Source organism: Mirounga leonina, unplaced genomic scaffold, assembly GCF_011800145.1.
Source record: "Mirounga leonina isolate KUSES-001 unplaced genomic scaffold, KU_Mleo_1.0 Mir_154, whole genome shotgun sequence".
Lineage (NCBI taxonomy): Eukaryota > Metazoa > Chordata > Mammalia > Carnivora > Phocidae > Mirounga > Mirounga leonina.
In genome coordinates, this window is record NW_023270389.1 from 33620418 (window position 1) to 33631687 (window position 11270).

General features: G+C 50.8%; 1 protein-coding gene across 2 annotated transcripts in view; it reads right to left on the bottom strand.

Moving 5' to 3' along the window:
- Positions 1–11270, bottom strand: part of PLXNA2 (plexin A2) — a 211421-nt gene that overhangs the window by 169885 nt on the left and 30266 nt on the right. For both annotated transcript variants that reach the window (XM_035010443.1, XM_035010444.1), the window contains exon 3: positions 9989–10171. In XM_035010443.1, the coding sequence (XP_034866334.1) occupies positions 9989–10171 (183 nt within the window). The remainder of the gene's footprint in view (positions 1–9988; positions 10172–11270) is intronic.

An 11270-nucleotide genomic window follows, 5' to 3' on the forward strand; every position in this document is an offset into this window, starting at 1 on the left:
AGAGACTTAACTGAAAAAACACTTAGCTCAGTGCTTAGCACATAGTAAGTGCTTAATTAATAAGAGAACCCCCCCCCCCCCCCCGCAAAAAAGTGGCATGTCTAGAGAGGACTAACATGTAAGACTTGAGATTCCTAATTCAGCTTTCTTCTGATAGGTCAGAACATCTTAGTTCCAAGGCAAGCATTCTGTGGTCAAGTAGGCCTCCTTGCTGGCCAGGCTCTGCTAAGACCCCCAAGGCATGTGGAGAGGGCTTGGGGATGCTGGTCACCCCAGAACAAGGCTGTGTGGACAGGCCTGTGACAGGAAGCTCAGGAAGACTCTTGTTCCCAGGAGAATGATCCCATAGATTCTGCTTAGAGAATGCTTGTATGCCAGGGAGAGGCGGATGTTTTGTGCAGAGAGAATATTCTTCCATATGATATAAAGAGAAGGGACCAAAAATTGGAATTGAAGCACCTGAATTTGAATCTTGCCTCTGATACTAAGAACCTGAGTGATTTTGAATGGATCATGTCACATTTCTAAGCATCAGCTATCTTAGCTATAAAATGTAACAATAAATATCTCACCCGCCCAAAGTCTGTAGGCTGGACCAGTTTTCTGAGATCCTTTCTAGGTATAAAATCAGGGTGAGATTCTGACCTTGCATGAGGGAGTCCACCTTCTCCCCGGGGGCCCCAACTCCACGGCCCCTCCCCATCCTGGGCTGCGTTCTCACCCACCCTGAGCTGTCAATGTGAGAATCCCTGATTTGTTACTAAAGCCTGTTAGTGTCATTGCTCCTTCTGGGTTAGGAGGGGACACCTGGCTGGTGGCAGTAGCTTTCGATTTATTTATTTATTTATTTATTTTAAAAGATTTTTTATTTATTTATTTATTTGAGAGAGAGAGAATGAGAGACAGAGAGCATGAGAGGGAGGAGGGTCAGAGGGAGAAGCAGACCCCCCGCTGAGCAGGGAGCCCGATGCGGGACTCGATCCCGGGACTCCAGGATCATGACCTGAGCCGAAGGCAGTCGCTTAACCAACTGAGCCACCCAGGCGCCCAGTAGCTTTTGATTTAAAAACCCAGAACATGGTATAGGAGTGGTAGCTGATTGGGACAACCACAGAGGCACTGGCTCTTGAATGTCTGCCCCACCTTGGAGCCTAGAAACCTTTCTGGAGGTTGTGGCAGAGGGACAGAATCCTAGGAAGTGCTCCAAAGACAGAAACTCAGGTTGACCTTCACCACCTTGCGTCCCCATGGAGTTCCTGCTTCCCTGAACATGTGATGGAAGGACACATGATAAGAAGAACAGAAGTTCAAGTAGCTGCAAGCTTCCAGCTTCATCATCTTGAACCATAGAAGCAACCTAGGTATCTGCTGGGCCCATCTCCACCTGAAATATTTGTAGCTCTGGTTCCAAGTCCCACATCTTCCCTTGATTGACCCTGTGACCCTGAGCAAGTCCTTAACCTCTCTGAATTTCTGTACCAACATCTGCAACAGAGCAGAGAAATATCCCAACCCTTCCTAGTCATCAGAAAATGTTATGGGATTAATGAGCTAATAGAAACCCAGGGGATCTGGGCCCTGGAAGAAGAGCCTGGTAATAGCACGGAAGTGGTAGCAATAGTAAGACGTGTGAGAGTCACATCCGTAGCAATGGCTACCATTTATTGAGCACCTACTATGCATCGGGCTCTGTATTAGGTACTTTACGTCCGCTGTGTCTGCCACGCAGGACAATCCTGCGAAGCAGCATTAGTGGGCCCATGGAGGAAACTGAGCGCCCCCATCCCGCCCCCCAAGCTCCATAGTGAATCCGAGGCAGAGTGAACAGCACGAGGATATTGCGGTCGGCTTGGGAGCATGCACGGGACAGAGAAAGGCTCTGTTGCAGTTAATTCTGCGAAGCTGCAAGAGCCACCGGCCACTTCCCCGAGCCCTGCCCTGGGGAGGGGTCCATTCATATTGTTTGGTGGAACTCTCGGAAAGCTTTCACTGGTGACTAATGCAGCTGGATGCCAATGTCCAGCAGGATTAGATTAGTTCGGCTCAGCTGGTCTAGTCTTCTAAGTATTTTTTTTCCCATGACTCAGGCTGGGGATGGGGGGAAGGCGGCAGGATTGTCTTCCTCTATCTGACCTTGCGAACATGTCACTAAAACAGGAGGCTGGTCTGATGGCCCCACTTCCCCAGGGAGCCAGACAAGAAGTGGGATTTGGGGAAAGCCTCACAGATATTAGTAATAACGACTGCAAAGCACTTTTGTGCCAAACGCTTAATAGTAAGTACTTTTCGTACACTATTTCATTTGGTCCTCCCAACGACCATGCCAAGTGTTTATTACCACCCCACTCCACAGAAGGAAAAAATCGAGGCTCGCATGTTAAGTCACAATAGTAGTGATATTTAAGAGCAAATATGCTCAAAGCCCGCACCATGCTGTACAGGAATGATTCACCATATTCTACTCTTTCTACTAGCACTTATTCTCTTCCAAACATACTATATATTTTGCTGACTTATTTTTTTTCAGTCTGTCTTTTGACAGTAAGATATAATCTTCATGAGGGAAGGCATTTTTGACAGCTCTGTTCACAACTGTTTACCCAGAAAATGGCACATAGTAGGTACTCAATCATTTTTAGTTCAATGATGAATCATTTAATTGAATCCTCAGCAGAAGCTCATGAGGCAAATACTCTCATTACTCACATGTTACAGATGAAGAAACTGACGTGGAGGCCAGGACTACACCCTGTAAGACCCTATACTCTTCCTTATGCAACTCAGTTTCTACGTGAAGGCAGAGGAACAGACCAGGTGGCCTTTGGAGGTCCCCTCCAACCCCGACATACATGTGCCTGTCCTGTATCCACGGGCAGACAAGGCTCAATGGCCTAAAAGGATGTGCTTTGTATTCTCCTAAAGATGAGAGCTCTGTAAATATTAGCACCTTGGTCCCTGCAAAATTCTGTGTGGCCTTATGTGGGTCACCTGGATTCTGTGAGCTTGAAACCTTACCCCTCCTCCACCCCGTCCCTGAAACCCAGTTCCCTGTGTTTCACCTGTCCTGAGATAAAGCCTCGAGCCCCAGGGGCTCCCTCTTGGATGGCAAAGCGACCTGCTGAGCACACAGCCTGATGTTTCCCACAGGGACCGTCAGGATGGAAGCCTCTATGGAGCTGCACAAAGGTGCAAAAAAATAAGTGAATCTTTAGCATCTTCCCTTTCAGAATGTCTCTGGGAGATCAGGGCCTCCTCCCTGGGGGGCAGCTGGGGTTCTGGATAGAAACCCACACCCCCTCTCTGCACCTGTCGTGGTCAAGCAGAGGGATGTGGTGGCCGGGGGAGGGGGGTGGGGGGATTCTGTAAAAATATGCCTCCTTCCGGGTGCCAACCAAGTGTTGTGGTTCCCAGCTTTCAGAAGACTAGTTCTTGGGACCCAAGAGGCCTATAAAACAACAAAACAAACAGCGCATTTGGCGGCAGGAGCCTGGGCAGGGAGCCAAACTCATTACCGGGGATGTGGTGGTGTGCTCGGAGCCACCACCCCAGCTCTTCTCCACAGGCTCTGGGGAAAGCGGGAGAGGGTGTCTGCTCCCCACGCACCAGTCCCCCGGCACTGCTGAGATGCCCGAGGGGGTCAGGGCTTCGGGTCAGCCGTCACAAGGGCCAGGAGAGCCTTGAGGTCACCTAGACTTGGACCCATGGCCCTGGTTGTTTACTCAATCCAGGGTTCCCACTGAGAAATGAGTGAATCATTTCCACTCAGAGGAATGAGTGGCTATTGTTTGGTGGGGTTGGCACAGACAGAAAAGCATGTTTCTCAGCTTTTCAACCAATTTGGCCTCCAGTCCGCCGAGACAACTCCACCCAATGAGGAAGTCAAGTAACAGGTTAGGAACTTCTGGGTGTTTGGGGAGGAAGTACGAATGCCAAAGTCAATAGTACCAATGGAGGGGCCGCGAAACCTTAGGGAGGATACTTCGTGTCTCCGTGGCTCCGTTTTCCACATCTGCAAAATGGGGCGGAGATGCAGGGGGCAATCACCGTATTTCCTTGAAGTAGTCTCAGAAGATGAAAAGGACCGTAGGAAGGTATCTTGTAAATAATCAGTGTTATCAAACAGCTGAGCAATAACCCTGGGGCTTAGGAGAGTGACGACTTTCATGCTCTTGATGGATTTTTTCCAGTGCCTAAGCTGCTTCTGCAAGGAGCTCCATTTTCCTGGCTTTGCTCAGTAAACCGTTTGTGAAATTAGAAAAAAAGAATGGGCTTGGGGCGTCGGGGCTTCCTGTGGGCTGCGGACGGGAGACCTTGGGTTGGTTGGTATGTCCCTTAGGGAAAGACAGAATTTTCCTCAAGAATTTCACAGGCATTTCCGTGGCCATGCCAGTTAGCTAATGGGAAAAGAGGTGGTGCCGAAAGAGGCCAGGGCTCTCCCCAGAACTTGAAAAGGGCTAAGTCTCTGTGGATTTCTAAAACTGTCCAAGAGTCCTATAAAGGGAGGGCTTGGCAGGATGGGGGCAGGGCGGTGGCTACCTGGGCATTTGCACCTGCTCCCTGCTGTCAGCCAGCCCACGTCTGATCCAAGGGAGGCAGATGGCTGGCCATGCTATTCTGGGGATCTCCAGGCAACAGTGTAAACACGGTTCCCTTCTTCCACTCCGGTCACCGTGTCTGAGAGTACTGCCCACCCTCTTCCAAATGTTGTTCATAAACTCTTTTCCTGTTGGGGCGCCTGGGTGGCTCAGTCGTTAAGGGTCTGCCTTCGGCTCAGGTCACGATCCCAGAGTCCTGGGATCGAGCCCCGCATCGGGCTCCCTGCTCAGCGGGAGGCCTGCTTCTCCCTCTCCCACTCCCCCTGCTTGTGTTCCCTCTCTCGCTGTGTCTCTCTCTGTCAAATAAATAAATAAAATCTTTAAAAAAAAAAAAAACTCTTTTCCTGTTACCCACCAAGCTCTCCCATTTTCTTGACGCCTCATCCTACCGCCACTCCCCTGCCCTTGACATATGTACCCCAGCATAACTTCCTTCCCTTACAAACCAGCCACGTCAACAGTGGTCACTCTTGGCGTCTGGTTCTCTTCCAATCAGTGCAAATAGGTGTCTGGCACAGGAAGGCGGCACCCAATATATCGGAGGTAAGTTTAATGAGCACCTAATGTGTGAGCAATGTTGGATCTGGCCATGGGGAAGGGTGACATAAACATGAAAGAGAGGGTCCCTGTCCTTCAGAATCTGTGAATCTCAAGTGGGCACATTAGTAGCTGCTCCCATGTTGGATGCCATCAGAGCAAAACTGCATGCTGTGAGGGGTCTGAGGAGGGGACTACTCAAAAATGCTCGGAGGGACAGGGTAAAGGACGTGTCGCTAGTCCCTGAGCAGCAGGTAAGGTTTCCAGCGGGGATAGAGAACAGAAAGCCAACAACTCCTGCTGCTGTGGAAGGCCCCGGGGCTGAGGGGTTAGGGGAAGCCTGCAGGGACATAAAGCTGGGACTGAGGCAGAAGCTTCAGCAGTCGTTAAGAGAGAGAAGGAACGAGAAGGACTCTGCCCCGAACCTGGAGAGAGTCCTCCCTCCCATGTCCTTGCAGCTTCTCAGCCCACCTCCTTCCTTCCTTTGCCCCATGACTTGTGCTCCAACTGCCTCCTGGGCTCCTCCTTTCAAGCTGGGAAGTCTTAGTCAACGGGTTTGCAGTTCCTGATGCCACTGTGCTTCCTCCATCTGCTTCATCATGCGCTCCCTGCCTCTCTTCTCTGGACTCTCAGCGTATCCTTAGCCACCACACCACTGTGCCCATACCCAGAATACCCCACTTTCCTCTCCCTTATATCCACCCCCCAGGCCTGCCTGCCCTCAACATCTTGGCCATGCCTTGCCCTTTCTGCACCCTCACCTCTTCCTTGACCCTGAGGGCTTTCTGCTACACCCCGAGAGCAAGCTGAACCCAGTTCGAGACGCCAAAGCCCACACGCAGGGTGCCTCGGCTTCCCTCTCTCTGCTCGTCCTCTGCCACAGCCTGCCCTCCCCTAACGCCCACTCCTACTGAAGGAGTCAGGGGAACAGTGGTGGCGTAAGGATCATGTGGCCGGCGCAGGAGCTCCTCCACAGCATCCCTGGTCAGTGACTTAGATATTTCCACTGACTGGGAGCTCATTCCCTCTTGAGTCAGGTCTTCCCATGTTTGGCTACCAGAAACTCCCTCCTTAGAGTAAGTGGAAATGTGCTTTACTGTCAGTCCTGCTCACAGGTTCCATTCTGCCCTCTGGAGCCACACCAGGTAAGTCTAGTTCGTCTTCCACAGCTTGATGGCTAAGTATGTGAACTGCGAAAGCAGATGATGAGGGTTCAAATTCTGGCTCTGCCATTTACTAGCTCTGTGGCCTCAGATGAACGTCTTTACCCTTCTTGGCCTCTGTTTTTTCATCTGTAAAATGGAGGTGATAATTGCACCTCCCTCACAGAATTATATCAATATTAAATGAGTTAATAGATATAAAGCTCTTAGAATAACACCTGACATATAATAAGTGCTCAGTAAGTTGTACTATCTGAGGAAAGATGTTTTGTTTCCTCCTTTCCTCTTCTTTCCTTGAGTTACTATCCTTTTGAAAATAGTCTTCACATAGCATAACTCCACCATGTCTCACGACCTGGAAATTATTCTCCTATTAGTACAGTGAAGACTAATTGATTTGGGGAAATCTGCCTCACCCAGTTGGTTCCTGTTGATCTTGTGGTCAGCAAAAATCCCAAGATCCTTTCACTTGGTCCTCTCAGGGCTGGACCCTCACGGTGCTCCAGCTTGACCTTCCCCTCACCAATCCTCCAAACCGCCCTGTGCACTCTAGACCTTCTGGGCACAGGCTCTGCACCTTCTCAGTGTGGCACCCAAGGTCTAGAATGCCCTTCTCTCTTCCCCATTGGTCAATTCATCAGTTTCTCAGCCCTTCCTCCTCAGTAAAGCCTTCAAGGTCAGTCACACCAGAGTGGTTGGTTTCTTTGCCATTGTCCCATCCCTGTGGTGGGCCACACACCTGTCTTCTTCCCACCTGTAGTGCACTGACCCTTAGCCGATGCAGGTACGACCCACCTTGGCTTTGAGGTCTTACCCTTATTCTGCCTGTTCCTTCCACAGGCTTGGGGCTCAGAAGGCCTAGTCTGCTGTTCTCTGTCTAGCAGAGAATAGTGTACGAGCAAGTATGTGACACGGCACATAAGAGCCCCTCACGGTCATGCCATGGTCTCTGCGTCCTCTACACTTCCCCACAGAGGGACATCCTGTTCCAGTGGCTGCAGTGGATGAGGGCTGGACCATCTGACAGACGCCTGGTCAGGCAGGGAAGAAGTGAACAGTTCTGACGCACCCTACTTCCCTCCCCTCTCCAAACTCTTAGCTGTTTTTTTTTTCCTTTATTTTCCTTCCTGTGTTGAAAGAGCTACGGGGCCTGGACCATGGTAGAGTTTCCTGGGGACATTCCACAAATTCCTCATGGACTGATGCTCTGGAGAGGGTGGGGGCAAGTGGGTGGGTAAATGGGAGGCTAGTGGGAGCCAGGGTATAAGTATTGGGGTGCCTCAAAGGAGCGTGGGTGGAAAGGAAGGGCGGGCTGCACAGGAGAAGGAGTGATATTATGAGCTCATAGAAACAGCCGAAGGAAGGCCAAATGAAGACTGAGAAGTAGTGGCCACTGTGCAGGTTGGAACAAGCTGTGGGCAGCCACGCCCCTAGCCTTGCCCTTGAACCCGCTGACTTGCCTCCATAGCGACTTGTCCGCCAGGATTCCAACAGGGCCGGGAGAGCTTGGCTAACTTGGGTGTGTGGCTTGGAAAGATGCCCCAAGCAGCCCCCTGTGCGTGCTGCACAAGATGTACAGAGATAACGGGAGGGTCAGCACAAGGGTTCCTTTGCGTCTGTCTGGGTCACTCCTCCTTTGTTCTGTTCTCATACACCCGGGTCAGCAACTGTTCATTCCTTAACTCAGACACAGGACTGATGTGAATGGAGGCACAAGTCCCTGGCTGAGCTCCTTAGCAAGCCTGGACCTGAAGATAGTTCTCGGCCTCCATCCCTGTGCTCCAGGGCTGACTCTTCAAGTAAAAAGGGTGCCAAATTGAGTGTCAGGGCAAGAAGTGACTTGTCACAGTCTCTATGCTTGGACAAGTCACTTGTCTTCTTTGGACCTCAGTTTCCCTGCCGAGCAATGAGTGTATTGGGCCAGATGATCTCGAAGATTTCTTAGAATGGTTCTATTTCTCAAAAGCAGCTTGGGGGCCTATCCCATGTGTGAACACTTGGTGAAAGAATTAGGCAGAAGGAGGTAAATAAATATGAATGGAGCATGACTCCTGCCTTTAACAGAACTTTCAAGGGAATAAAGGAGACAAACAGTCACACAAATGATCCAGAACAGTGAGTGAAGGCCTTGGAAGAACTAGGGAAGGTGCTGAGCACCAACCTCACTGTGGGTACTGCTGGCCCTTCAAAAGCCTTTGTGCATTAGAGAAACAGTCGGTCTCTGTGGGCAGATGACTTAGTAAGGGGAGCCCCTCTGGATGGATGTTAAGACCCTAGGGTACCTGGCTTGACAGAGAGAGTTCAGGCTTGATTTCAACTCCTGCAGGCTCCTTGCCCCAGTGCCCCTACGCAAGGTGCTGTCTACCTGTCTATACAAGCAGGGAAGTAGCCAGCCGCAGGGGTCCACGCTGAATTCCACACTGGCCCAGTGGAATATGCCACTTTTAACTCTTGGTAGAATCTCCCAAGGCAACTCCCCCTCCCCCGAGTTCTGGAAAGGCAAACGCAGGAACCACATCCATACTCTCTTCCATGGGCCTAAAGGCCAGGCCAAGGTCCTCGGTCCCAGGCAGAATAGGGGCACAGGATGGCAGCAAGTAGCAACCTCTCCACAGAGCGAGAAAAGGGTTAAAGGGCCTTAGCATCAAGAGAACCAAAAGCAGTCCGGACAGTTCAGCACCTCCACACAAACCTAGACCAGTGTTTCTCACCTCCTCTGGCCGCAACTCAGAACAAGCAGAACATGCAAATTCTTCCTCAGGCTCCCTCCCTGCCACCCCCTCCCTCCACATTCCCGAAAGACATCTCTCCCTGGGCTCTAAATGGATTTGGGGGAAAGAGCTGCCCGGGGTGCTGTCAACATCAAAGGGTGAGATGCGCTGAGGTCTTGCATGGGCCTCGATCCACAGGTGGCGGGACAGGGGAAAGGTGGCAGAAGGGTAAGCTTGGGAAAAGGGGATTAGCTGGGACCGGAAAGAATGAGGCTGCTGTAATCCCACATAATGAACCGGACTGCGCTTGTCTCTGCACCCTGAGCTCTAGATAAGCAGGTACAAGCTGCTGGCTTCAGCCCGCTGCACCAGAGGCCCTCTGAACTGCCGGCCCCAGCCAGTGCCCTCCCGAGGTGCCCAGGGCAGGCATGAGATGAGATATTGACTTCCTCCTGGCAGCTCAAGTCTTGAGGGGGGGGAGCAGAAGGTCAGGAAAGAGTCTGTGATTGCAGGACGAGGCAAGGCAGGAGGGCAGTTTCTCACTCAGGCACCATACGCTTGGATTCTTCGAATTGGGCCCAGTCACCTGCTCTGACCAGCTGCTTTGGACGCAACAAAGACTTCTGACTAGTGCCATCAATTCTATGAACGTGGCGAGGGATTTGTGATGTGGGTGATTCATAACGCAGATAGTCAAAGCATCAATTCTACTTGGTTTGCGGATAAAGGGTGATTCTTTTTTCCTGCCCTCAGAGGGAGGTGCCTGTCTAATTCCGTGAAGTTTGGGCAATACTGAAATATGCTTGCCTTCCCTGGACACTCGCTGACTAACGACTGGAGGAAGCAGCTAGAAGATAAGCCACAAAATGAACCCCTACCTACTCCCCGATTCTAACCCCCTTCAAGAAAAGGAAGAGTTGCCTGTATTATATCTCCGCCAACAGCTGAACAGCACCGGGTGTCTGGGCTCATGGACTCTTACCTTTTTCAGCTTGCCGCTCTTCGTCCCCACAAAAACCACGCTGTAGCCATTGTAAACGTAGGAGGCCACGGAGGTCATGCGGTCCCGGCTGGTGGTATACAGGGTCAGGCCCTCCACTGGAGTCGAGCCTCCCAGTGGCTGGTTGATGTCCAGTCCACAGAAGTTGTCGTCGATGGGGACCGGCTGGAGGGAAGGGAGGGGATTGGGGTAAATGACAGCAGAAGTCGGGCAGAGTCTCCTTACACTAGCCCCCACCCAACCGTCAACTCGAGGGCACAAGGCCTCCCAGAGGTACACACGTGGGGTTCATAGCGACTTGTCCGCCAGGATTCCAACAGGGCCGGGAGAGCTTGGCTCAAACAAAAACATCTCACCAAGGGACTCACAAATCCCACTCTGGCTCCTGTGAAACTAGATAGAGGGGTCTGCAGCCTTCCTCACCCTAACCCACAGCCACTCATCCACTCTTCTGCCAAGGGATCAGGGGTCATCTGGAAAGCTGATTGCTTGCACTCATTTTCTGGTCATTTTAATGTCCCTGGGGACCAAACCCTTCTGTAGGCATGCTTCTATTTAGACAGGGGAGATTCTGTCTGGAAGTGTCATCACAGGATTTCCATCAGCTGGAGAGGATTTGTGTCTTGGGCTGCCAGGTCTCCCTTTGGGCATAAGGAATTGTAAGCCATCCCATTATTCACCAGATCCTATACCGGGGATAGATTGAAAAGGATCATCATAATACGGGACAGGCCCTCATACTTTGGAAAACTTACTTCACCGGCATAAATCTCAGTTTCTTCATTTGTCATACTGCTTGACCACTTTTCTGGGAAAATTATTGAAGAGCAAACGGAAGAATCCATTCCTCAGAGCTTTGTTAAGTCGTACAATGGTTTCCACTATTGTATACTATAGGTCTTCAGCCAGGTTCACAGAGAAAAACACAAGAGAATGCTGGAGGTGATAGCCTTCCTGTTACCGGGCTTTTGAAGGGTCTGGTGGTGTGCCTAGATAAAGAGTCTCTTGCAGGAAACACTGGGGCACCCTGGAAAGAAAACCACCCTGAGCCAATGAAAAATTCGCTTACCCCAAAGTAGGAAGACCTGAATTCTGGCCTCTGCTCAACTGCTAAGTGGCTGTGTAAACCAAGAACAGTAATATCCTCTCTTGGGCTTGTTAAAGGGGATAGTAAATGGATTATTTCTAAGATCTCACTTAGTTAGAAGAAGAAGAAGAAGAAGAAGAAGAAGAAGAAGAAGAAGAAGAAGAAGAAGAAGAAGAA